The sequence below is a fragment of the Grampus griseus genome (assembly GCF_964374135.1).
Source record: "Grampus griseus genome assembly, chromosome: 8".
Lineage (NCBI taxonomy): Eukaryota > Metazoa > Chordata > Mammalia > Artiodactyla > Delphinidae > Grampus > Grampus griseus.
The window spans coordinates 31,268,252-31,292,075 of NC_139002.1; the positions used below are offsets into that span (position 1 = coordinate 31,268,252).

Here is a 23,824-nt window from a genome sequence, read left to right on the forward strand (position 1 = left end):
CTGGGACCCAAATTCATGTCTGATGTAAAAGACAGCTTTGTTGAGCATCACTTATTCTCTATTCAACAGCACAAGCATTTAGGAGGCATCTCTTTGTCAAGACACTGTCTCATTCTTGTGTCTCTGCTCAGAAGACTTTTAATGGCTTCCTACAGCCTGTCCACTCAAGGTACACTTATGGAGTGGCCTCTTTTTGTCAAGCACTGTGATAAGAGTATGATTTATATATAGACTTTGTTCTCAGGGCCCTCAAAATATAGTATAGAAGCTCACAGCTAAATAGAGGCTACATGACAAACCACGAAATTCTAGCACATCATTTTCTGCCCATCTAGCTTGTTCCTAATTTTTAAGAATTAAACTCATTATTTTGAGATAATTGTGATTCACATGCAACTGTAAGTAGTACTAAAGAGTCCCTCTAGGCCATTTATCCAGCTTTCCCCAATGGTAACATCTTGCAAAGTATAATACAATATCACAACCAAGATACTGATATATTTCTTTTTATACTCATGACACAAAACATTTCCATCATCACCAGGATCCCTCATGTGGCCCTTTTAGCCACACCCACTCCTTTCCTGTCCCCCTCCATCCATACCCTCTAACCTTAACTCCTAGCAACTACTAATCTGTTCACCATTTCTATAATTTCATCATCTCAAGAATGTTATATAAATGTATACCCTTGTGGGGTTTTTCTTCACTCAGCATAATTCTCTGGAGATTTGTTCAAGTTGTTGTATATATAGTTCTTTTCTTTTTAATACTGAGGAGTGTTCCGTTGTATTTGGTATCACAGTTTGTTTCACCATTCAAAGAACAACTAGTTTGTAGCTATTATGAATAAAGCTGCTACAGATAATCATGTACAGATTTGTGTGTCAACGTAAGTTTTCATTTCTCTGGAGTGCAATTGCCGGGTCATATGATAATAGCATGTTTACTTTTGTAAGAATCTGACAAACCTTTTCCATAGTGGTTGTATCCTTTTACATCCTACCAGCAATATAAAAAAAACACAGTTCTTCCAATCCTTTTATAAGCACTTGTATTCTGACATCACAAAATATTTCAGGTTTGTCTTGTATTTTCTTTCAATATTTCTAGTTTTCTGATAATTTTCATCATGAATGGATGTTGAATTTTCCCCAGTGTTTTATTGTTGCTGTGGTTGTTTGTTTTCTGCATCAATTTTTCTGATTATGTGGTTTTTCTTAAGCCTGTTAATGTGGTATATTACACTTTTTGATTTTTGTATGTGGTATCAGTCTTGCATTCATGGAATAAATCTTACTCGGTCATGGTGTATAATCCTTTCAAAATGCTGTTGAATTTGGTTTTCTAGTATTTTATTAATGATTTTTGTGTCAATATTCATATTTATCTTTAGTTTCCCTGTGATTTCTTTATCTGGTTTTGGTGTCATGGTAATGTTTGTCGCATAGGGTAACTTTAGAAATGTTCCTTCTGTTTTTCTAAAGAGCATGTGAAGGATTGGTGTTTATTCTTTACTGATTGCTAGCATTCAGCAGTGAAGCCATATGGGCTTCTCTTTCAGAGAAGTTTTTTTTGTTTTGTTTTGTTTTTTTGCGGTAGGCGGGCCTCTCACTGTTGTGGCCTCTCCCGTTGTGGAGCACAGGCTCCGGACGCACAGGCTCAGCAGCATGGCTCACTGCTGAATGGCTCACTGCCTGTGGGATCTTCCCGGACCGGGGCACGAACCCGTGTCCCCTGCATCGGCAGGCAGACTCTCAACCACTGTGCCACCAGGGAAACCCTCTGAGAAGTTTTGATTACTTGTTATAGCCTACTTACATTTTCTCTTTCTTCAGTTTTGGCAGTTTATATCTTTTCAGGAATTCATTTCATTGAGGTTAATTGGTTGGTATATAACTGTTTATAGTGTTCCCTTATAATCCTTTTTATTTCTGTAAAGTCAATAGTAGTATTCCCTCTTTTGTTCCTGATTTTTAGTCTTTTCCCCTTTTTTTCTTGGTCAGTCTAGCTAATGATTTGTCAATTTTGTTGATCTTTTCAAAGAACAAACATTTGCTTTCATTCATTTTTCTTTATCTTTTTTTCTAGATTCTATTTTGTTATTTTTGCTCCAGTCTTTATTATTGCCTTTCTTATGCTTATATGAATTTAGCTTTCTTTTCATTGTTGAGTTTCTTTGGGTGGAAGATTAGTTTATTGATTTGATAGCTTTCTACTTTTTTAATATAGGTGTTTACAGCTATATATTTCCTTCTAAACACTGTTTTAACTGCATCTCATAACTTTTGGTGTCTTATGTCTTCATTTTTATTCATCTCAAAGTTTTTTTGTGTGTGTGTGGTACGCAGGCTTCTCACTGTTGTGGCCTCTCCTGTTGCGGAGCACAGGCTCTGGATGTGCAGGCTCAGTGGCCATGGCTCACGGGCCCAGCCACTCCGCGGCATGTGGGATCTTCCCGGACTGGGGCATGAACCCGTGTCCCCTGCATCGGCAGGCGGACTCTCAACCACTGCACCACCAGCGAAGCCCCCATCTCAAAGTATTTTCTATTTACTCTTGTGATTTTTTTCTATGAGCCATTGGTTATTTAGGGTCAGTGTTTAATTTTCATATATTTGCAAATTTTCCCAATTTTTTTCTGTTATTTTTTTTCCTCAGAAGTTTATTTTAGTTGCCTAGCAACACATTATCATAAATTACTCTCAAATTAATTATTTGGCTTCAGTGCAGGATCATTTATTAATGATGGTGGCAGTCAGCATCCATACATGGCTATTCTTAGACCACTGCTTTCTTCTTTTCTTTCTCTCTCTTTTTTTTTAAATTGGAGTATAATTGCTTTACAATGTTGTGTTAGTTTCTGCTGTACAGCAAAGTGAATCAGCTATATGTATATGTATATCCCCATATCCCTTCCCTCTTGGACCTCCCTCCCACCATCCCCCCATCCCCACCCATCTAGGTCATCACAGAGCACCGAGCTGAGCTCCCTGTGCTGTACAGCAGGTTCCTACTAGCAGTCTATTTTACACATGGTACTGTATATATGTCAATCCTAATCTCCCAGTTCATCCCACCCTCCCCTTCCCCCAATGTGTCCACTGCCAATTCTCTATGTCACCCTCTCTATTGCTGCCCTGCAAATGGGTTCATCGGTACCATTTTTCTGGATTCCACATATATGCATTAATATATGACATTTGTCTTTCTCTTTCTGACTTACTTCACTCTGTATGACAGACGCTAGGTCCATGCACATCTCTACAAATGACCCATTTTCATTCCTTTTTACAGCTGAGTAATATTCCATTGTATATATGTACCACATCTTCTTTATCCATTCATCTGTTGATAGACATTTAGGTTGCTTCCATGTCCTGGCGGTTGTAAATAGTGCTGCAATAAACATTGGGGTGCTTCCCTGGTGGTGCAGTGGTTAAGAGTCCGCCTGCTGATGCAGGGGACACGGGTTCATGCCCTGGTCCGGGAAGATCCCACATGCCGTGGAGTGGCTGGGCCCATGAGCCATGGCCGCTGAGCCTGCACATCCAGAGCCTGTGCTCCACAATGGGAGAGGCCACAGCAGTGAGAGGCCCGCGTACCGCAAAAAAAAAAAGAAAAGAAAAGAAAAGAAAAAAAAAAAGAAAAGAAAAAAAGAATAAACATTGGGGTGTATGTGTTTTTTTGAATTATGGTTTTCTCAGCGTATGTGTCTAGAAGTGGGATTGCTGGGTCATATGGTAGTTCTAATTTTAGTTTTTTAAAGGAACGTCCATACTGTTCTCCATAGTGGCTGTATCAATTTACATTCCCACCACCCTCTTCAGCATTTATCATTTGTAGACTTTTCGATGGTGGCCATTCTGACCAGTGTGAGGTGATATCTCACTATAGTTTTGATTTGCATTTCTCTAATGATTAGTGATGTTAAGAGTCCTTTCATGTGTTTGTTGGCAATCTGTATCTCTTCTTTGGAGAAATGTCTACTTAGGTCTTCCGTGCATTTTTGGATTGGGTTTTTGTTTTTTTGATATTGAGCTGCATGAGCTGTTTGTATATTTTGGAGATTAATCCTTTGTCAGTTGCTTCATTTGCAAATATTTTCTCTGATTCTGAGGGTTGTCTTTTGGTCTTGTTTATGATTTCCTTTGCTGTGCAAAAGCTTTTAAGTGCAATTCGGTCCCATTTGTTTATTTCTGTTTTTATTTTCATTACTCTAGGAAGTGGGTGCTGTGATTTATGTTTTTCCTGTGTTTTCCTCTGAGAGTTTTATAGTGTCCTGTCTTACACTTAGGTCTTTAATTCATTTTGAGTTTATTTTTGTGTATGGTGTTAAGGAGTGTTCTAATTTCATTCTTTTACATGTGGCTGTCCAGTTTTCCCAGCACCACTTATTGAAGAGAGTGTCTTTTTTCCATAGTGCATTCTTGCCTCCTTTGTCATAGATTAGATGACCATAGGTACATGGGTTTATCTCTGGGCTTTCTATCCTGTTCCATTGATCTATATTTCTGTTTTTGGGCTAGTACCTTACTGTCTTGATTACTGTAGCTTTGTAGTATAGTCTGAAGTCAGGGAACCTGATTCCTCCAGCTCCGTTTTTCTTTCTCAAGATTGCTTTGGCTATTCGGAGTCTTTTGTGTTTTCATACAAACTGTAAAATTTTTTGTTCTAATTCTTTGAAAAATGCCATTGGTAATTTGATAGTGATTGCAATGAATCTGTAGATTGCTTTGGGTAGTATAGTCATTTTCACGATATTTATTCTTCTAATCTAAGAACATGGTATATCTCTCATCTGTTTGTGTCATCTTTGATTTCTTTCGTCAGTGTTTTATAGTTTTCTGAGTACCAGTCATTTGCCTCCTTAGCTAGGTTTATTCCTAAGTATTTTATTATTTTTGATGCAATAGTAAATGGGATTGTTTCCTTAATTTCTCTTTCTGATCTTTCATTGTTAGTGTATAGGAATGCAAGAGATTTCTGTGCATTAATTTTGTATTGTGCAACTTTACCAAATTCATTGATGAGCTCTAGTAGTTTTCTGGTGGCATCTTTTGGATTTTCTATGTATAGTATCACGTCATCTGCAAACAGTGACAGTTTTGCTGCTTCTTTTCCAATTTGTATTCCTTTTATTTCTTTTTCTTCTCTGATTGCCATAGGTAGGACTTCCAAAACTATGTTGAATAATAGTGGTGAGAGTGGACATCCTTATTTTGTTCCTGATCTTAGAGGCAATGTTTTCAGTTTTTTACCATTGAGAATGATGTTTGCTGTGAGTTTGTCATATATGGCCTTTATTATGTTGAGGTAGGTTCCCTCTATGCCTACTTTCTGGAGAGTTTTTAGTATAAATTGGTGTTGAATTTTGTCCAAAGCTTTTTCTGCATCTATCAAGATGATCCTATGGTTTTTATTCTTTAATTTGTTAATATGGTGTATCATATTGCTTGATTTGCATATATTGAAGAATCCTTGCTTACTAAATTCTTTATACTATAGTTGGGTTAGTAAAAGGTTTGTATGATTAATAAAGAGATGATATGATTTCAGCCTTTTAAATTTATTGAGTTTTTTTATAGCCTAATATATGGTCTATCCTGAAAATTGTCCTAGGAGCACTTGAATATATATACGTATTCAAGTACGTATTCATACTCAAGGCTTTTGTTGAGTAACATGTTTCATATGAGCCACTTGGCCTTTTTGGCTTGCCAGCTTCTTCAGCTCTATGTCTGAGATATGAGAGCCCATATGAAAACCCAAGGAACTCACCACTTTGTCGTTTCTTGCACCCTGAGGTCCTGAGCTGGTTTATTTTCTTTTCTCCACCTTTCAGAGTCTTATGTTTATTTTTTATGTATTTATAGTCCAGGGAATTTAGTTGTACTCATCAGGATGAATAGGGTAAAGTGCATCTTCTCAGAAGCAAATTCTCACTATTTTTCAAGTTTCTCTGTTATGGTATCCTTATCATCTTATACCCCAGCCAGATTAATCACCATGCCTTACTTTTGCTCTGACTCTTCAGCCTTCGTGACTGTTTACATCATACCTGGAATTGTACCTGGAATGCTCTTTACCTCCATCTTCCCTGCCCACATCTTGCTCATTCTTTAAAAATCCAGATAAGTGAAACTTCCTGTAGAAAGAAAATTATTTCTGATCCCACAAGGGGAATCAAGCTCTGTTTTGTCCTTCAGAGCTTTATCTATCATATATCATGCTCTGTTTTATATCTATCTTTTTCTGACTTATAAACTCTTTGGTAGAATGACCATGTCTTGTACATATTTGTATTCCTTAGTGAGTACAATACAGTACCTTGAGCATTATAGAGAATAAATCTTTGCTAAATGGACAAATAAAGTTTAATATGCTACACAATATAGATTTTTAAATTCAGTGTTGTTTATAGATACTTATTGAGCATCTATGACCTATCAAATCCTTTCAAAGACATTTCCAATATTATATTTTCTGAAATTTCTATGATTTGAAATTTAAATATTCAACCTTTTAATTTTCACAGAATTTATTTTTTATTTATAGAGTGAAAGAAGGACCTAAAGAAAATTATATCCCTGATTAATTATCCCAGTGAAATTTAGTGACTAAAACCTCTGTTCTCCATAGATGTGCGATATTTTCTTGTCCTTGTGGGGGCACTGTAATCTTGGCTTTATATTTTATTATTTTCTGGGAATAGGGACTCTTCATTACCTTCCTTATAATATGTAATTGACTTCCTGATGAATTTGCACCTTGTTTTGTTTTCCATATTTTTATTTTGAAAAGGAAATACATTTACACAGTTCAAAATTCAAAGGGGTATACAATAAAAAGTTTCCCTCCTACCCATTTCCATCCCAAAGGCAATCAATATTATTAGTCTGCAATATAGTACTATAAAAATATTTTATGTATAATCAAGTATATGTATATTCTTCACTTGGCTTCTACCATTTTTTGTATACATAATACTCTGCTATTTTGACTATTCATTATGATATTTAACAATGTATAATGCCCCTTCATTTTACTTGATGCTTTTCATGTGAAATTTTATTGTATATAGATAAATAAATTATATAGTATATTACATGAAATTATCTTTATTAAACTCCCTCATGAGATAGGAAAATAAAAGAGTAAATATTTACTCTCTGATAGAGCATTTTAAAACAAAATATTATTTATACTTAGTTTTCCATGAGAAGATAATCATATTGATGTAGTTTTGCACATATAATATATTCTAGGTCAAGTTGAGCTGTCCCCATTACCTCAAATTAGTAGGCAGGGAATAAGTACCTGTGTGCAGGCACAGAAAAAAGGAGGAAACTACAGAAAATGTTTCACTGTAAATCATAGGGCGCATGCAGGTGTGTGGACCAGAGATTGAGGCATAAAAGACAGATTGATGTTTTTCACTCTCTTAAGTTTGTCTGGAGCCATCTTCTTCTATCTGCTTCTAGGTAGCAAAAATACATTTGGTTTCCATGCCCAAATCAAGAATAAGTCAATCCATGCTCTTAAACAGTAAAGGAAGATATGCTGAAATGAAACAGGAAGAACCTCACCATTCCACAGATATTATCATATTATTTTTCTCAATCACCTGGTGAGAGATAACCACGGCTAGTGGCATATATGGGCTGGTCCACCTGAATCTTTCCACCCTTTTGAATTAAAAAAATAAATAGTGTATAAAGCTTTGAGGGGCTGTTGGTTGAAGTGACATCCCTTCCTTTGCCCTTCCTCCCTTCCTAATAGATGAGTGCAAAAGTACTTTGTAAAGGATGACCATACATGTATTTGGGAATGTATTTATCAGTGGGAGAAATAACATAATGGGAAATTCCAAAGAGTTTGGCACCTGCTGTTTCTTCAGGGCATGCTCTTGAGAGCACTTTTCACATGATTTACTGTTGGAAACTGGTAACACAGAGTCCAAATTCTTACCAAGTGTTTGAATCTCGATTGTACCACTAATCAGCTGCTTGACTTTGGGCATGTTACCTAATCTCTCTAAGCCTCACCCTCCTTATCTTTGAAGTGGGGAGTAATAGCAGAACCGCCTCATAAGAGGTGTATTGAGTTAAACGGCATATCCCTATGCAAAGCACTTTGTACTACCATGACTCATAGAAGCTATTATGAGCAGGCACTCAAGAAAACAAGTTCAAGGACATTTTAACTTATAACTTCAAAGGTTTCCTTCAGCTAATAATATTTTTTGTGTTCAACAGAAAAATGGGTGCATCATCACCACCAGATCACAGCTGGAAAGGAAGCCTCCACGTGCCCTACAATGTTGGACCTGGATTTACTGGAAACTTCTCTACCAAGTTAAGAGACTATTTTTATAATAACTCTTTAGGGGGAGGAAAGCTTTTTCAAAAAACAATTACAGAGGATGACTGAAAAGTAAAATCTACTACCAGCAGGAGACATAACAACAGGTTGAAAAGGGGAATACACATATATCCTCACAATTGGACAATTGGTCAATGCAATTATTGCCTGTGTGCCTTTAGAAATATTCAAAACAATGTCAGATTTAAAAATTGTGGGTGGCAAGCTGTTAACCAGTATTTTTAGTCTGTGTCCTTTATTTTTGCATTAGAAAAGTCAAGATGCACATCCATTCCAACAATAAAGTGAAAAGAATTTACAATGTGATTGGAACTCTCAGAGGGGCAGTGGAGCCAGGTAAATTGATCATTTGCTCAGCAAATATCGATCAGGCAATTCTTCGGTGCCAGGTACTGCGCTGAGCTCTAGGAATGTAAGGTGAACAAAGCAAAGCAACTCTTTGTCCTAATGGAACTCACATAAACACAAAATAGATCAATAGGAGGTAATTTTACATTGTGATGCATGTTGTGAAGAAAGTAAATGTTGGGACTAGATTGGTCAGATGACCGAGGTTGTTGATAAACTATGCATGCTTCAATTAAAGGACCGAGAGAGGAAGATCAAGGAGAGATGGTTTACAGGTGTTTAATCTGAGCTTTTTGGATTTCCTTACCGCATATTTTACCTGGAGAAATATCTTCATTACAACAATAAGTAACACTCTTAGAAAATTAAGATAACCAGAAGTTAATGAATCCTTTACATGGTTTTTTTTTTTACACTGAAATGGGTGGAATATATATACACGTGATTTCCATATGATTTCAGATAACCCGCTCGATGATACATTTGAAAATAATCTTACTTTATTATGTTTGATTCCTTAGGAACTATATGGTTATATTTCCTACCCAAACAGACAGAATTAAACTGAATATCTCTTGTGCAAGCAGCCAGGACTTTCTTTCAGGGATAAAGAATATTGATGTGCTTCCAATGAGCACTAAACAGTGTACCACTGGCTATTTATTGAATCTCACTGAGTACATATTTTGTGCCAGCTCTGTGCTAGGCTTTGGGGTTGGAGGGATTTTTTAAAAAGACACAGACCAGAGACATGAAGACCCCTACAGTTAAGTGTGGTAAATGCTTTTTTTAAAAAAATCCTTTTACTTTGTTTTGCATGCAGGCTTTTCTCTAGTTGAGGCGAGCGGGGGCTACTCTGTTGTGGTGTGCGGGCTTCTCGTTGCAGTGGCTTCTCTTGTTGTAGAGCACAGGCTCTAGGCACTCGGGCTCAGCAGTTGTGGCTCGCGGGCTCTAGAGCACAGGCTCAGTAGTTGTGGCACTCGGGCTTAGTTGCCCTGTGGCATGTGGGGTCTTCCCGGAACAGGGCTTGAACCTGTGTCCCCTGCATTGGCAGGCAGATTCTTAACCACTGTGCCACCAGGGAAGCCCCATGGTAAATGCTTTATCAATATGAAAAGACTGCCCAGAAAGCTGGATAGGGGTGCAATTCCCTCTCCCTGCAGAAAATAGAAACAGATCATAGAGAGGTAGAATCTTTGAGCTGTACGTTAAAAACTAAGTAGAAGAATTAGGAAGTGGAGAAATCATTATTTGGCCACTGTGTTCTCTTACTCTGAAAATACTGGAAACATAGCGTAAATAGGTAAGAGAGAAGTAACAGAGAATTATATAAAGAAGTGGATAAGGATACTTTTATACTCACTTATCATTACTTACATACTTATAATTACTGTAATTAATTGAAGTATACATTTGCTTATCACATTCATATTTCCTTCATACATCAAATTCAGAGCAAAGTGATACATTTACAAAAGTCTTCAGGAACCTTTGCTATCTTAACTTGAGTCCTGAGTGCTTTGTGTTTAGTGCTATTGAGTCATTTGCAATTTCCTCTGTTCTTGACCTGTAATGGCAAGTAATTTTGCAATGATGCTTTCTAGACAGATATGTCATTCTTGGAGGTCACCGTGACTCTTGGGTATTTGGTGGCATTGACCCTCAGAGTGGAGCAGCTGTTGTTCAGGAAATTGTCAAGAGTTTTGGAAAGCTGAAAAAAGAAGGTAATGTAAGCAAAATGTAAAAAGACCATTTTTTCTGAATCTCAGTTTGGTCCTCAGTAAAGTGAGTATAAAAATACCACCTCATAGGTTTGTGTGAAACACAACAGAGAGGTTGCATGCAAATTATATCATCTGAGTAGCATAGAGTACTTAGTAGTGCTTAATAGTAGATAGTAGCTTTCAATAACTAGCAGCTATATTACTTATGTTGGTTAATGATATTGTTTATTCATTTTTATATGTTCATTTTTAATAATTCACTTATTTATATAATAAAGTTCATATTATCTATATTTATATATTAAATTATAATCTGAAATAAAGGAATTATACTATTAGTGGTTTCTCTGGCAACAAAGAAGATGGAGATGGGTTTCTTTACTGGAGAGTAGACACCAGATTTAGGTCATAAGCCAAAGCGTCCTGGTCTGAGAAATGTGAGCTTCTTGGGATCTTCCAGCCTCAGGCCTCAGGTCAAGTACACCAACTGACTGAGGGGATGAAAGCTAATTCAGAAAAATGCTGGTCTTCCTGCTTAATAGGATGCTGTCAAAAGTTCGATATCTGTATTCTCACACCCCCAGCTTTGATTTCTCTCACAGAATTGAAGATTATACTACTAGCACAGTTACTTCAGTCATTTTAGAATCTTCATATGAAACCCAAAATAAAATTGAGTTCAAATGGTTAGTTTTTAAAGTAAACATTACATACTGAGAACAGAAGCTCTACTTTGTTTACGGACCCTGCAAACAAGGTGTCTATGGGCTGTAAATGTGATCCATATTTTTTTTTTTTTTTAGCAACAATGAATGTGGTAAAAATATGTTACATTTGCCTGGTACTTACTCTCTCAGAGAAACAGTGTTATCACGTGTTATCTATTTTGAACTCATAGGAGGAGGGATATGTTTAGTTATTTCTCTTTTCATTTTACAAATAAGTTAACTGAGGTTTCCAGAATGAAGTAATTCACCCAACGTTTTGTAGCTGGTGTGTGGCAGAATCAGAGAACTAGGGTTAAAATTCAGGTTTCTGTCTCCCAGTCCACAAAACAGTGATGTCACTCTTTGAAATCAAATGTAAAGGTGCTCTATTCTTTTTTCCACACAGCTATCTTATTTTTTAAGAAAATAGAACTATGGAGACCTGAATTTACATAGCTTGTGAATTAGGTTGTGTTTCATAGTATTACAAAAAGTTTCATGATTTTGCCAGAAGATTTCTGTGGTAAATACAAAACATCACTATGACAATTACAAAGTATGCCAAAAGACTGCAATGATGGGGAATAATAATTAACAGGAGATTTGAATAATGCTATTAATATACTTAACAAAAATGAAGCTCTGGACTCAACAGCTAGAGGGATATATATCCTTAAGCACAAATGAAATATGTACTCAAACAATAACTTACATGCCTGGAGCACTTGTTCAGTGCTATATTTATAAATATTATTCCATTTAATCCTCCTAACAATCAAGGAGTGTTATCTTAACTCTGCTCTTCCTGGTATACAGGTGAAGAAACAAGAGGCCTAACAAGTTTGAATAACATTCCCTTGGTCATACTGCTAGTAAGTGAAAGAACCAAGGCTTGAAATAAGATCTTTCTTTAACTTCAAGATCAGTATTTATAACTCCAAGCCATATGACCGTCCTAATGAATGGTGTACTTCTCAGCGGCAGCAGACACTAGTGTTGAGAATGGAGCTTCTGTTGACTAATTCTGGCAGAGAATGGAGTGAAATCACACAACCAGCTGACATTGAACAATTGTTTGTGTGATGCCAACACAGCATGGAAGAGTTGTAAAGGATTTTCTCTCAGTTGTATTGTCTCAGAGCACAGACCACATCCAGCACTTTCTTCTTTCACTCTAGGCAGCTGCAGACCACAGATGGCTTCCTAGCATAGGCAATCATTATAAACCTATTAGAATATTTTATGATCTCACAGGATTTTTACCATGTCTGCATTTCCCCCTTTTTCAATACAGATGTGCTCTTTTGTATTGACAGATTAGCTTTAAAATCTTTCCAAAGGAAATTAAGTAAAGATTGTCACCATAATTCACCCTCCTAAACAACCAATGAAGTTTTGCTGTTGTTACTCTGCTGGGCATGCTGGGCATGGTGATGTCTTGGCAATATTATGCATTTTCCCAGCTTTTATAAGTATGCATATATATTTCAGGATGGAGGCCTAGAAGAACAATTTTGTTTGCAAGCTGGGATGCAGAAGAATTTGGTCTTCTTGGTTCCACTGAGTGGGCAGAGGTTAGTTGATAATTCGATATAACATACATTTTCATAATAATAAAGCAGTTAGTATTTAATTCACAAGAATGTAAGAATAACTGGTCAATCCAGCCAGAAAATATTCAAACTTTTTTCCAGAAAGTCTGAAGCAACATATTCTTGTTCAAAAATCAACGATAAAATTTTTTTTGTCACTTGAGAACTAAGTGTTGTTTGAACTTTTTTTTTTTTTTTTTTTGAGGTACGCGGGCCTGTCACTGTTGTGGCCTCTCCCGTTGCGGAGCACAGGCTCCGGATGCGCAGGCTCAGTGGCCATGGGTCACGGGCCCAGCCGCTCCGCGGCATGTGGGATCTTCCCGGACCGGGGCACGAACCCGTGTCCCCTGCATCGGCAGGCGGACTCTCAACCACTGCGCCACCAGGGAAGCCCTGTTTGAACTTTTAAAGCCACTTAATGTCAATTGTGGAAATAATTTGATCTTCGTTGTCTGGGAGTGTGATAGTAGCTAAGTAAATTCACTAGAAACTGGACATCATAATAAGATATAATGTTTTAACTTTTTCAAATTAACTCCTAAAGCTAATTACATTTAAATATTCCTTGAGCTTGTACTGTCTTCCTCATATCATAATGACCTACTGTAAATCATGCTAAAAGTGAAGTGGAATGCCCCACCACAGAATATTTACTAGGCTCCTTGGAAAGTAATTTTACCTGCATGCATTGTTGGCTTTGTGTCATAGAAGTGTTACTTGTAAACATATGCAAAATTAACATTCCATTAACTTCTAGTCATGCTATAAATATTTACTTGTTTCCTATTATCTAAGAATTATGAGAAGCCCTGTAAACTTCAATTTTCTCTGGGGTAGAAAAAAAAGTAGTTCTCCTGTAGACAAAGATTCATGCTGGCATCAAGAAGAGCCTAAATATTTTGAGGGTGTGATTTGCGTCTTTCATCTTATTTTCATCACCTAGAGCTGTATGTTTTTTCACTTTATTTCTTACAGTCAGGACACTTAGAAAATTGCTTGTTTTGGAGATTCATAATCCACTTATATCAACAAAATCCTGCTATACTTTGTCAGTGTTTTAAAGCTGAGAAAAATGTTTTAAAGTTTTGACGAGTAGGTGGTGTCATAACACAGGAGAACTTAATTTGACGGATTAAACCACAGTGTGGTTAAGAAATCAACTCCCAGGCTTCCCTGGTGGCACAGCAGTTAAGAAGCCATCTGCCAATGGAAGGGACACGGGTTCAATCCCTGGTCCAGGAAGATCCCACATGCCATGGAGCAGCGAATCCCATACACCACAACTACTACACCCATGTGCCACAGTTACTGAAGCCTGCCCACCACAACGAAGAACAGCCCGCCACAACTAGAGAAAGCCCTCGCACAGTAACTACCCACTAAAACCAAAGAAATCAACTCCTTTTCCACTCACTGTATTATGAATGTGGATAGTCTCATCTCAAATTTTAGTCTTAAAAATGTTTTGTTTGTTATTTCTTACCAGTGACATTTATTGAAATTCTTTCAAACATACGCTTGAAAACCTTACATGTCAAATTTGGGGTGAACTTGGGCCAACTTAATTCAGAAACCTCCATACAGTAAATGTAGATGTGCGTTTTTTTAGAAAGGGGTTATGGCTATTTGTTTGTTTATTTATTCATTTAATATTATAGGAGAATTCCAGACTTCTTCAAGTGCGTGGTGTGGCCTATATTAATGCTGATTCTTCTATAGAAGGTGAATATTATTGGTTTCAAAGGAAAATATATGATCTTGGTAGTAACAGCAGTTTAGTTCGTAAGTTATGCACTAACTAGGAATGCAAATCCATTAACAAGTGGTGAGGGAATTTGCTGCTGGTTTGTCATGCTCATGGCAGCTGTGAGCTCTAGGGTGCTGATTTGGGCTCTCGAAACAACACTCTATAATTTGTTTGTTTCATCTGGCAGATTACCTTATCTATGGTAGGAATTCAGTGAATATCTCTTAAATGAATAAGTCAGTTATGGAACTAAAGATTTCTATGATTTTAGAATGGGTTAGCAAAAAGGTATGATTTAACTACTGTCATCATAATATCATGCACACAAATTTTGAAAACAAATGCTGATTTCCCAGATTTCATCTTTCACCAAGAATTTTTTCTTCTTAAATATTTTTTCCTTCAATTCAGCAAATATTTACTAAGCACCTCTCTATGCAGTGTACTTTCCAGGATTTCAAAGGAATTAGGGGTTAGTAAAGAAGAGTCTAGTACTCAAGAGTTTAAGACTCAGTATGGATGATAAAATAAATCAGTCTAGGATTCTAATATATGCCGGTACTCTCAGAAGGATATTATCAGACTGATCTTGGAGTTCAGAAGACATAATGATAGAAACGTCAGGAAAGGCTTGAGAAATGAGATAGGCATTGAAGACAGGCCTTTTAGAATGGATTTGCTTTGATAAACAGAGATTCAAACTAAGGGACAATCTCAAGTCGATTTTCAAGAAACTGAAACAGTCCATTTTCACTCACTATACTGTAGCCCCGCACGAATCTTTCTGTCCCTTGACCACATGCAACTTCTCAGCCGTTGCAACTGCTGTTCTCTGTACTGAGATTGCTGTTCGACACACCATCTGTTTAATTCTTATTCTTACAGTCTCCCCAGGAGTGTTATTTTTTTTCTGGGAAGCCATCTTTGTAGCACTCATCACTGCTGTTATTAAGTAATTATTTGTTTTACAAACCCACTCCCTTTCTAGACTATATTTTTCTGCCAGGAACAGGCAGGATCCTACTTCTTCATTCCTGGATTCTTAATGTCTTATTAAATAAATGGTGTTTGCAACAAATGAATGAATAAATGAATGAAGGGTGGACTTATAGAATATTTTCTTTAGTTTATTAGTAAATCTGCCATGTGTCAGACTGAACCCTGGGCCCCCCACAGTGAGAACAGAGTCCTAACCACTGGACCACCAGGGAATTCCTTATTGTCCTTATTTAAACACACATATGAAGATGAAACACCTTTGCCACACAGAATAAGTACACCAAACATATATTCTTCAAAAGTAGAATAATGTTCTCTCTATTGCTAGTTTTTTTTTTTTAAGACTTGATTTTAATGCATTTTTTTAATCTTTGATTTTTCTGTTTACGTCATTCCCTGGTTTAAAATGCTGCATTGTCTCCCCAGCATTTTCAGGATCAGGAGCAAATAACACACTCATTACTCTGTGATTGAAATACAGCTTGTCTCACTTTGTTTTATATTTAAAATTGTATTAACTGTTCATTTTTCAAATAATAAAATAAGTCATCTATTAGCTTTCTAATGTTAAAATGCAAAATTTACAAAGAAAACAATTTCTACTGAAACCATTCTCAAATAATCCTCTCTTCAAAGGAACCACTGTCCTCAGTCTGAGGTATTTCCATCATGTTGACATTCATATGTAGAATTTAGCCCACACAAAGTACCAACCAATGTTTAAATATAAACATTTATTTAACCCAATATTCCTGTGAGGTGAGTAATTTTATTATCTCTCTTGTATAGAACATTTGCTTGGGTGGAGTAGGTGAAGATGTGGAGAGGTGACCTGAGATTGTTTCATGTGTGGCACCAAGGGTCATGGTGAGGATGAATTTTATTGAGTGATGAGTTGGAGAGTTTTGATCAGACTTGGGTTTTATTTATTTATTTATTTTTGGCCACATGTGTTGCGGGATCTTAGTTCCCTGACCAGGGATCAAACCCATACCCTCTGCGTGGAAGCGCATAGTCCTAACCACTAGACCACCAGGGAATTCCCCAGACTTAGGTTATAAAGGGATCATTCTGGCTAAGGAGTTAGGAATGGTCTTTGAGTGGAAGAGTAAAATAAAGAAATGAAATAGAAAACAAACTATCTTGTCTTTCAGGAAACTACACTCTGAGAGTTGATTGTACCCCACTTATGTACAGCTTGGTATACAACCTAACAAAGGAGGTAAAAATAATTACATGGAATTTTAAGTTCTACAAATGATGTTTTCTTGAGGTGGATTATTATGTTAAACATCTGTGTTGTTTTATAACTTTTGCCCATTTCTCCCACACCAATCTGAGGCAGTCTATGGAGAGCATTGCGTCTACCATCTCCATTTGAAACCGAGAAAACTGAGCCCAAAAAGCATTAGCCACTAGAGTCACACAACTTGTTCAAGTAGCTGAACCAGGACTTGGTCCTGCGGTTTAACTCCTTAATTTTGAAACTGGTTTTTACTCTTTAATATAATGATACCAATTAACTTAGGACTCTGGAAGAGTTGACATTTCTAACCGATTGAGAAAGAGAATGTGTAAAAAACCAGGTGTTGACTCCTGGGACACCGACTGGGTAAGACCATGTACCCAATTCCTGATTTCCTGCTGTGGGCTTCAGTCCACTGAGTTAAAGTTATTGTAATTCTGACAGCAGCACAACATACTAAATCTGGCAGAGAGGTGGTGCCTGAATTTCTATAGGACCAATAGGCAACTCTTCATTTTAATTATCCTGCCCCATAAAGCCACCGTTCCTAAAGGTAGGCATAAGGAATGTTTTGCATGGCAGATTTTTGCTGTTACTGCTAATTACCTGATTTGAACTGGAAAGGATAAAAAGACTTGCTTATTTAACAGAATTACCAATTGAAATGTAATTACCATGAAAGACAATTATTTCCCTCATATAGGGATTTTAAATAGATCCTAAACATATTGTTAAGGTTTGGTTTCCCAAGCATGGAATTTAATTTATTAACATCTCCAGTAGGAATAGAAAAGTTTAATTTGACACTAATCTATTCACATTGTTACTTAAGATCTCTGTCAGGTGCCTGCAGTTTTACAATTCCCATGAAGTGTATACAAAATTAAATATCTGAAACATTGTGCCTCAGAGAATTCCCACCATTTATGTAATTTGAGGTCAATGCTAAGGAAGCTTGGCAGTTATATTTGTTTACCAGGTGGATTGGTGGCACCCTGTGACAAATGCAAAAACACTACTTTCTAGGTGAAGTTTGAAATTATATGATGCTTGACAGTTTTGGATTTTTAAAATTCTGTTTTTGTTTGGGGAAGGTGATTCGCGGTATTTCAAATTTTAGTGATAAACTGTGACTTTAGTAATATATTTCTAAATACATAATTTCAAATTCATATTACTTAATAAATGGAGTGGTACTGTCCCTTGTATCAAAGTTTTGTGTAAATTTGTAAGCTTGAGTAAAATTATCTTGCTGCTTTATGTATTGATATTTTATGACTTAAGATGCTGACATAACTTCTCTCTCCCCAAGTTTATATAAATTTATCTGTGTTCCCATCGACCTTTGCACATCCGTCTATTATAGCACCTAGCACATGAATTCCACATTTTTATTTATAGTTCCCACTAGTAGATGGTGTGTAATTTGTATTATTAAACTTTGTATGGCTGACATCTACAAAAAGTCTTCCACAGAATAGGTAGTCTATAAAATCTTTTGAGTTGAAACTGTTAAAAAATAGAGCATAGGACTTTTATTAAATAAAAAATAAAAACTTTTTATGCCATATATTATTCAGTTACAGTTTAGTGAGTATTAGTTACAGTTTAGTGTGCTAAACGTTTTGGCATAACATTTAATGCTCTGAGTTTAGCATTCAATAGTAGGGCATATTGTACTCCCTTAGAATTCTCATCTGTAAAATCTGAAAATGTATTGAAAGCCCTGTGCTTAACACAATTACGATAAATACTCAACTAATTAAATAAGATATTAGTGCATTTGTTTTGTTATGTATTATTTAATGACTTTGACAAACTTGTTGGCACAAAGCAATATTTAAAAAAAAAACAAAAAACAAAAAAAACAAACCTTCCCTTAACCAGCTTGCTTCTTTTCATTTTTTTTTTATAAAAGGAGGATGAATGTGTTTTTGAGAGTAGCCTCCCTTAATTTGGAAAAATAGACCAAAAAAAAAAAAATCTTACAGTGTGACCATTCGTCTGAATACAATGGCTTGGTAATAATTTGGTATAGCTTTCTTTTCCATACACTCCATGTATTTTTTTTTATAATAGGTGCATTATATATAATAACATGAGCATTTTCCTATATTGTGAGAAACTCATTGTTGTAATTCTTAATGACTGCTAATGTATGAATTGCATTCCTTATTTTCCTGAATATAATTTGGCTACTCATTCCCTGGTTAATAGATGTTTAGGTTTTAAAACATCTGATTTATAAGTATTCTCTCTCTCTCTCTCTCTCTCTTTTTTTTTTTTTTTTTCCTTTTAACTTGTATAGCTCCAAAGTCCTGATGAAGGTTTTGAAGGCAAATCCCTTTTTGACAGCTGGAATGAAAAAAGCCCTTCACCCGAATTCAGTGGCTTGCCCAGGTGAACAAAGAAAACTCTTTACTAAATTCAGTATGGAATTGTGTTGAAAATAAAAGGGTAGTTTCTTTCAACAAATAATAAAAATTTAATTTAAAATTCTCTTATATCTGTTAAAGAAAAAGTGATGCTTAGGTTTACAAATAAAATTGTTACCCAAAAACTGGATCTGCCTCCTGGTGGGTGTCAGCCAAATGGCACAACCAACCCAAAGAGCACTAGATGGAAGGATGTATTACTTGCAGCAAGTAAGGAGAGTACCGGGGATCTTTTCCAAAGCAGTGTCTCCCTGGACAGCAAAATGGGGGAAGTTTCAATTAAGGGTACATACATATTCATGAGGGGGGTTGAGCAGAGGAGAATTCAGTATAGAATTGGGGCAAAGTTTGACAGAGTCCAAACTTTAGTTGATTGAGTTCAGAAAGGGTCAACATCATCATTCCTTAGATTTCAGCTGATCTGGGGGTTGAGTGCTCAAGGGGATCCAAATTCTGCAAAACAGCTCAAGAATGTTCTTCAGGCTAATCTTTACCTTTGTAACAGAACTGGGAGTCTTTACAACTGATTTATTATCTTTGCTATTGTTACTTCTCTTGCCTGATAAGTCATTTGTTCCTAAATTCTCTTGCTGCCTTAAGATCATTAATGACTGAGACCAGTTCAAGGATAAGCATTGTGGTCAGGCCTTTACCGCAAAATGGCTTAGGCCAAAAATGAGTTGTCTTATGTCAAGAAAGCCATGCCTAGTTCTCTTTCTCCAGGGACCCCCTACCCTATCTGCTTACAAAATATTGCTGTGTGTTTTGAAATTAAATCTGTAGGCCATCAAAATATGGTTCGCTTTTGAGTAGGTAATATATACACATGACACCTAAGTCTGTCCTCTCATCACTGTATAAAGATTCTTTTTTCTGAACATTATACAGTTAACAAGTGTTTTGTTAACTGCATAATGTTATAAGAAGAATATAGGCATCATTTTGGGTTTAGCTGTGTCTTCACAAGCACGGGAAGAGGAATAAATATCTCAGTAGTTTGAGATTAAAGATAACAATATGAATAATTTAAATTTTTAAGGATGGGAATTAAATCTGAGTTATCTGAAAATTTTCTGATTCTTTTAACTTTATCATGTACAACAAATATAGGTAATAAAAAAAGTTAGTGAAGGAAAATATTTTCCAACTTCAATAATCTTTTTCTAAAAAAGCAACATACAATTGTGATATTGTGATTCATAATAAGAAGTGCATATTTGGTCCTCCTGATCTCTTACAGAGCTCCTAAACCCCTGGAATTTTCTAAGTGATGAGAGGGACAAAGGTGTCTTTTGTTATGTTAATGAGGTGATATGACCCCACTTAAGGTGGGGGCTGGTTGTCAGGAGAACCAACCAAATGACTTGAGGGTTGAAACTTTCAGTCTGACCCTCAACCTCCCAGGAAGGGAGCCGGCCTGGAGGTTGACTCAGTCACCAATGTCCAATGACTTAATTGATCATGACTATGGAATGAGGCTTTCATAAAACCCCAAAAGGGTTGGGTTTGGGGAGCCTCTTGGTTGGTGAACACGTGGAGGTGCTGGAAGAGTCCAGTGAGCCTGGACAGGGCGTGGAAGTTCTGACCCCTTTCCCATACCTCGTCCTATGCATCTCTTCCATCTGGCTGCTCTTGAGTTATAACCTTTCATAATAAATTGATGATCTAGTAAGTATATGTTTCTCTGGGTTCTACGAGCAGCTCTAGCAAACCCAAGGAGGGACTCATGGGAACCTCTCATCTACAGCCAGTTGGTCAGAAGCACTGGTGGTGGTTGTGTGTTGGGGGGGAACAGTCTCTTGGGACTGAGCCCTTAATGTGTGGGACCTGACCCTATCTCTGGGTGGACAATGTCAGAATTGAGTTGAATTGTAGAATACCCAGCTGATGGCCTGGAGAATCGCTTGTTGTTGGTGTGGGGAACAGCCCCCCCCCCCCCCGCCGACAACACACACACAAACAGGTTGGAATTGGATCCAGAAACCCAAAAGAACAGTGGTCACCTCTCCCTAAAACAATCTTATGGAAGTAGATATTTTGTGATCAGAATTGACATTCCCCCCCACTTTTTGTGGTTTTTTTTGCTGCTTATATCTAAAATATATCCAACGCAATATATCTAAAAATTATATTTATAGTATTGAGTGGAGATTAGTTTAATTAGTATTGATCTGTACTCAGTGAAGAAGTTACTCAAATAATCCTGTATTTTATCCCTAAAAGGATTAGCAAATTAGGATCTGGTAATGATTTTGAAGTGTTCTTCCAAAGACTTGGAATTGCTTCAGGCAGAGCACGGTACACTAAAGATTGGGTAAGTCTATCAGTGAGTTCTTCATGGTTAGTTATGAATATATTTTAGCTAAACAAATAATTCTGATCAAAAAAAGCGACTTAAGCACCGTGCTTGTTCCATCTCTGATTATGTTCATCAAATTGAAATTCTTTCAGTATTTTAATTGGTTTCTTCTGATATCAATCTGCATGTTTGTAAATAATATGCTTCTGCTGCTATTTCTTTCTTTTTCAGTTTTAGGTATTTATCCATTTACTTCTTACTAGGAAAGCTAGGCATTCAGTTCTCTTATATCACTTCTTCTACCAACCCCCAAATACTTTCCCTCATCGCATTTTTTCAATATATAGTTGTGCTACCCTTGTTGATTAGAAGACATTTTTTTCCTCCGTGTATCCCTACTTAACTCACCTCAAACTCTTAGTATATTCAAACACATCAGGTGAACTGGCAGACTCCATTTTTCCCGTTGGGGCTCTTCTGCTCCTCTGGGTTCTCTGGTTATTCTTTCTGCCTGTGGCACAGCTCTTGGCTGTGAAATTTTCCCTCACTAAGAAATCTGAGAGAATCTTCATTTCACTCGTAGTTTGGATTTTCTGTTTCCCAGATTTTTATTCCTTTTTCTTATTTACTCTCCACGTTTTTGGGAGCACATCCTTCAGGCACTTCTTGAAAAGGGTGAATGACAGCTAAACACCTTGCATGTCTGTTATACTACACAAAATTCTTCAATAATTTGACTGGGCACAAAGTTTTGCTTGAAAATTCTGTACCCTTAGAATTTTGACCTCATTGCTTCATTGCCTGTTGAGAGATGTTGTTTGTTCCTTGATCTCTTTCTTTTCTATCTAATTTATTTATTTACTTGGTTGTACCAGGTCTTAGTTGCAGCATGCACGTGGTATCTAGTTCCCTGACCAGGGATCAAACCCCGGGCCCCCTGCATTGGGAGTGCAGAGTTTTATACACTGCGTCACCAGGGAAGTCCCTTGTTCCTTGATCTCTTGCCTCTGTTTGTTTGTTTTTTTAAATTTATTTATTTATTATTTTTGGCTGCATTGGGTCTCTGTTGCTGTGCGCGGGCTTTCTCTAGTTGCGGTGAGCAGGGTCTACTCTTCATTGTGGTGCGCCGGCTTCTCATTGCCGTGGCTTCTCTTGTTGCAGAGCACGGGCTCTACGCACGCAGGCTTCAGTAGTTGTGGCTCGGGGGCTCTAGAGCACTGGCTCAGTAGTTGTGGCACACGGGCTTAGTTGATCCGTGGCATGTGGCATCTTCCCAGACCAGGGATTGAACTTGTGTCCCCTGCATTGGCAGACAGATTCTTAACCACTGCGCCACGAGGGAAGTCCCACCTCTGGTTTTTTTTAAAAGGAAGATTTTAGTATCTTCTCTTTATGACTGTGTTGCCCTTGGTGTACATGTGTATTATGCCATTTTTTAATACGCTGAGCTGGGAACAAAGTGGACTCTTTGTTCTGGAAACCTATGTATTGTAGGTGTAGGAAATGTTTTTTTCTTTGATTATTCCCTCTTTCCTCTTTCTCAAACCATTATTAATTTGTTTAGCATCTGTAGCATTATTTTCCAATGTCTTTATCTGTTCTTTTGTGTTCTTATCTGTGTCTTTTTCTACATTCTGGGATATTTTTCTCAACTCTGCCATTCATTCATTCTTTTTTATTGTTTCCCTCCATTCCCGTAGTACCTCCTTACCGTGGGTTGATTTTATTTTAGTTTGTGTGCTTGGTATGTATCTTTCAAGTTAAAGACTTTCTTCAAATGTCTGGTCCTCTTTGGCAATGTATCTTATTTGGGAGTGAGACCATAAAAAGCTGATTGAAGCCCTGTATGCAGGGGTGGTGCTTGTTGTAGGGGGGGCCTCACAAGAGAGGGATTGAGAATGCGTGTTCTTGTTGCTTCATTGAGAGCCAACTAACGCAGAGAATCTATAGGTCTTTTGTCTTGGGCTAGTTATTCTCCCCAGACAGAAAATCTTTATAATCTCTTACCATTGGGGCTGGTGATGAGGGTAGATGTTAATATTATCTACATTTTACTTATGAGAAAACTACAGCAAAGAAAGGTTAATAACTTTTGGGTTAATAACCTCCCAGAGTTATTTGGTAATAAGCCATGAAGCCTGGATTCAAACTCTGGCAGGCTAATTCCAGAGTCCCACTCTCAATGCACCACTATATAAAATGTTCTGTTATATCAGTTAAAAAAAAAAAAAGAATAAGCATCTAAACGATGGGCAAAAGGCATAAATCAGCAACTCAGAATTTGAAAAGTTGTTCTCTCTTGCCTTTTGTGTATGTTCTTGTTTTTTTTATACCCGTCTGAG

The 23,824-nt window shown here is 36.9% G+C and overlaps 1 protein-coding gene across 1 annotated transcript in view; it reads left to right on the plus strand.

Annotated features, from left to right (window-relative positions):
- The window catches only part of LOC309825946 (glutamate carboxypeptidase 2), a 58,542-nt gene that overhangs the window by 26,798 nt on the left and 7,920 nt on the right, over window positions 1-23,824 (plus strand). Inside the window, exons 6-13 of the mRNA XM_082659834.1 lie at window positions 8,259-8,357; window positions 8,636-8,721; window positions 10,338-10,457; window positions 12,656-12,738; window positions 14,415-14,478; window positions 16,657-16,724; window positions 19,057-19,148; window positions 21,407-21,497. Of these exons, the coding sequence (XP_082515960.1) occupies window positions 8,259-8,357; window positions 8,636-8,721; window positions 10,338-10,457; window positions 12,656-12,738; window positions 14,415-14,478; window positions 16,657-16,724; window positions 19,057-19,148; window positions 21,407-21,497 (703 nt within the window). The remainder of the gene's footprint in view (window positions 1-8,258; window positions 8,358-8,635; window positions 8,722-10,337; window positions 10,458-12,655; window positions 12,739-14,414; window positions 14,479-16,656; window positions 16,725-19,056; window positions 19,149-21,406; window positions 21,498-23,824) is intronic.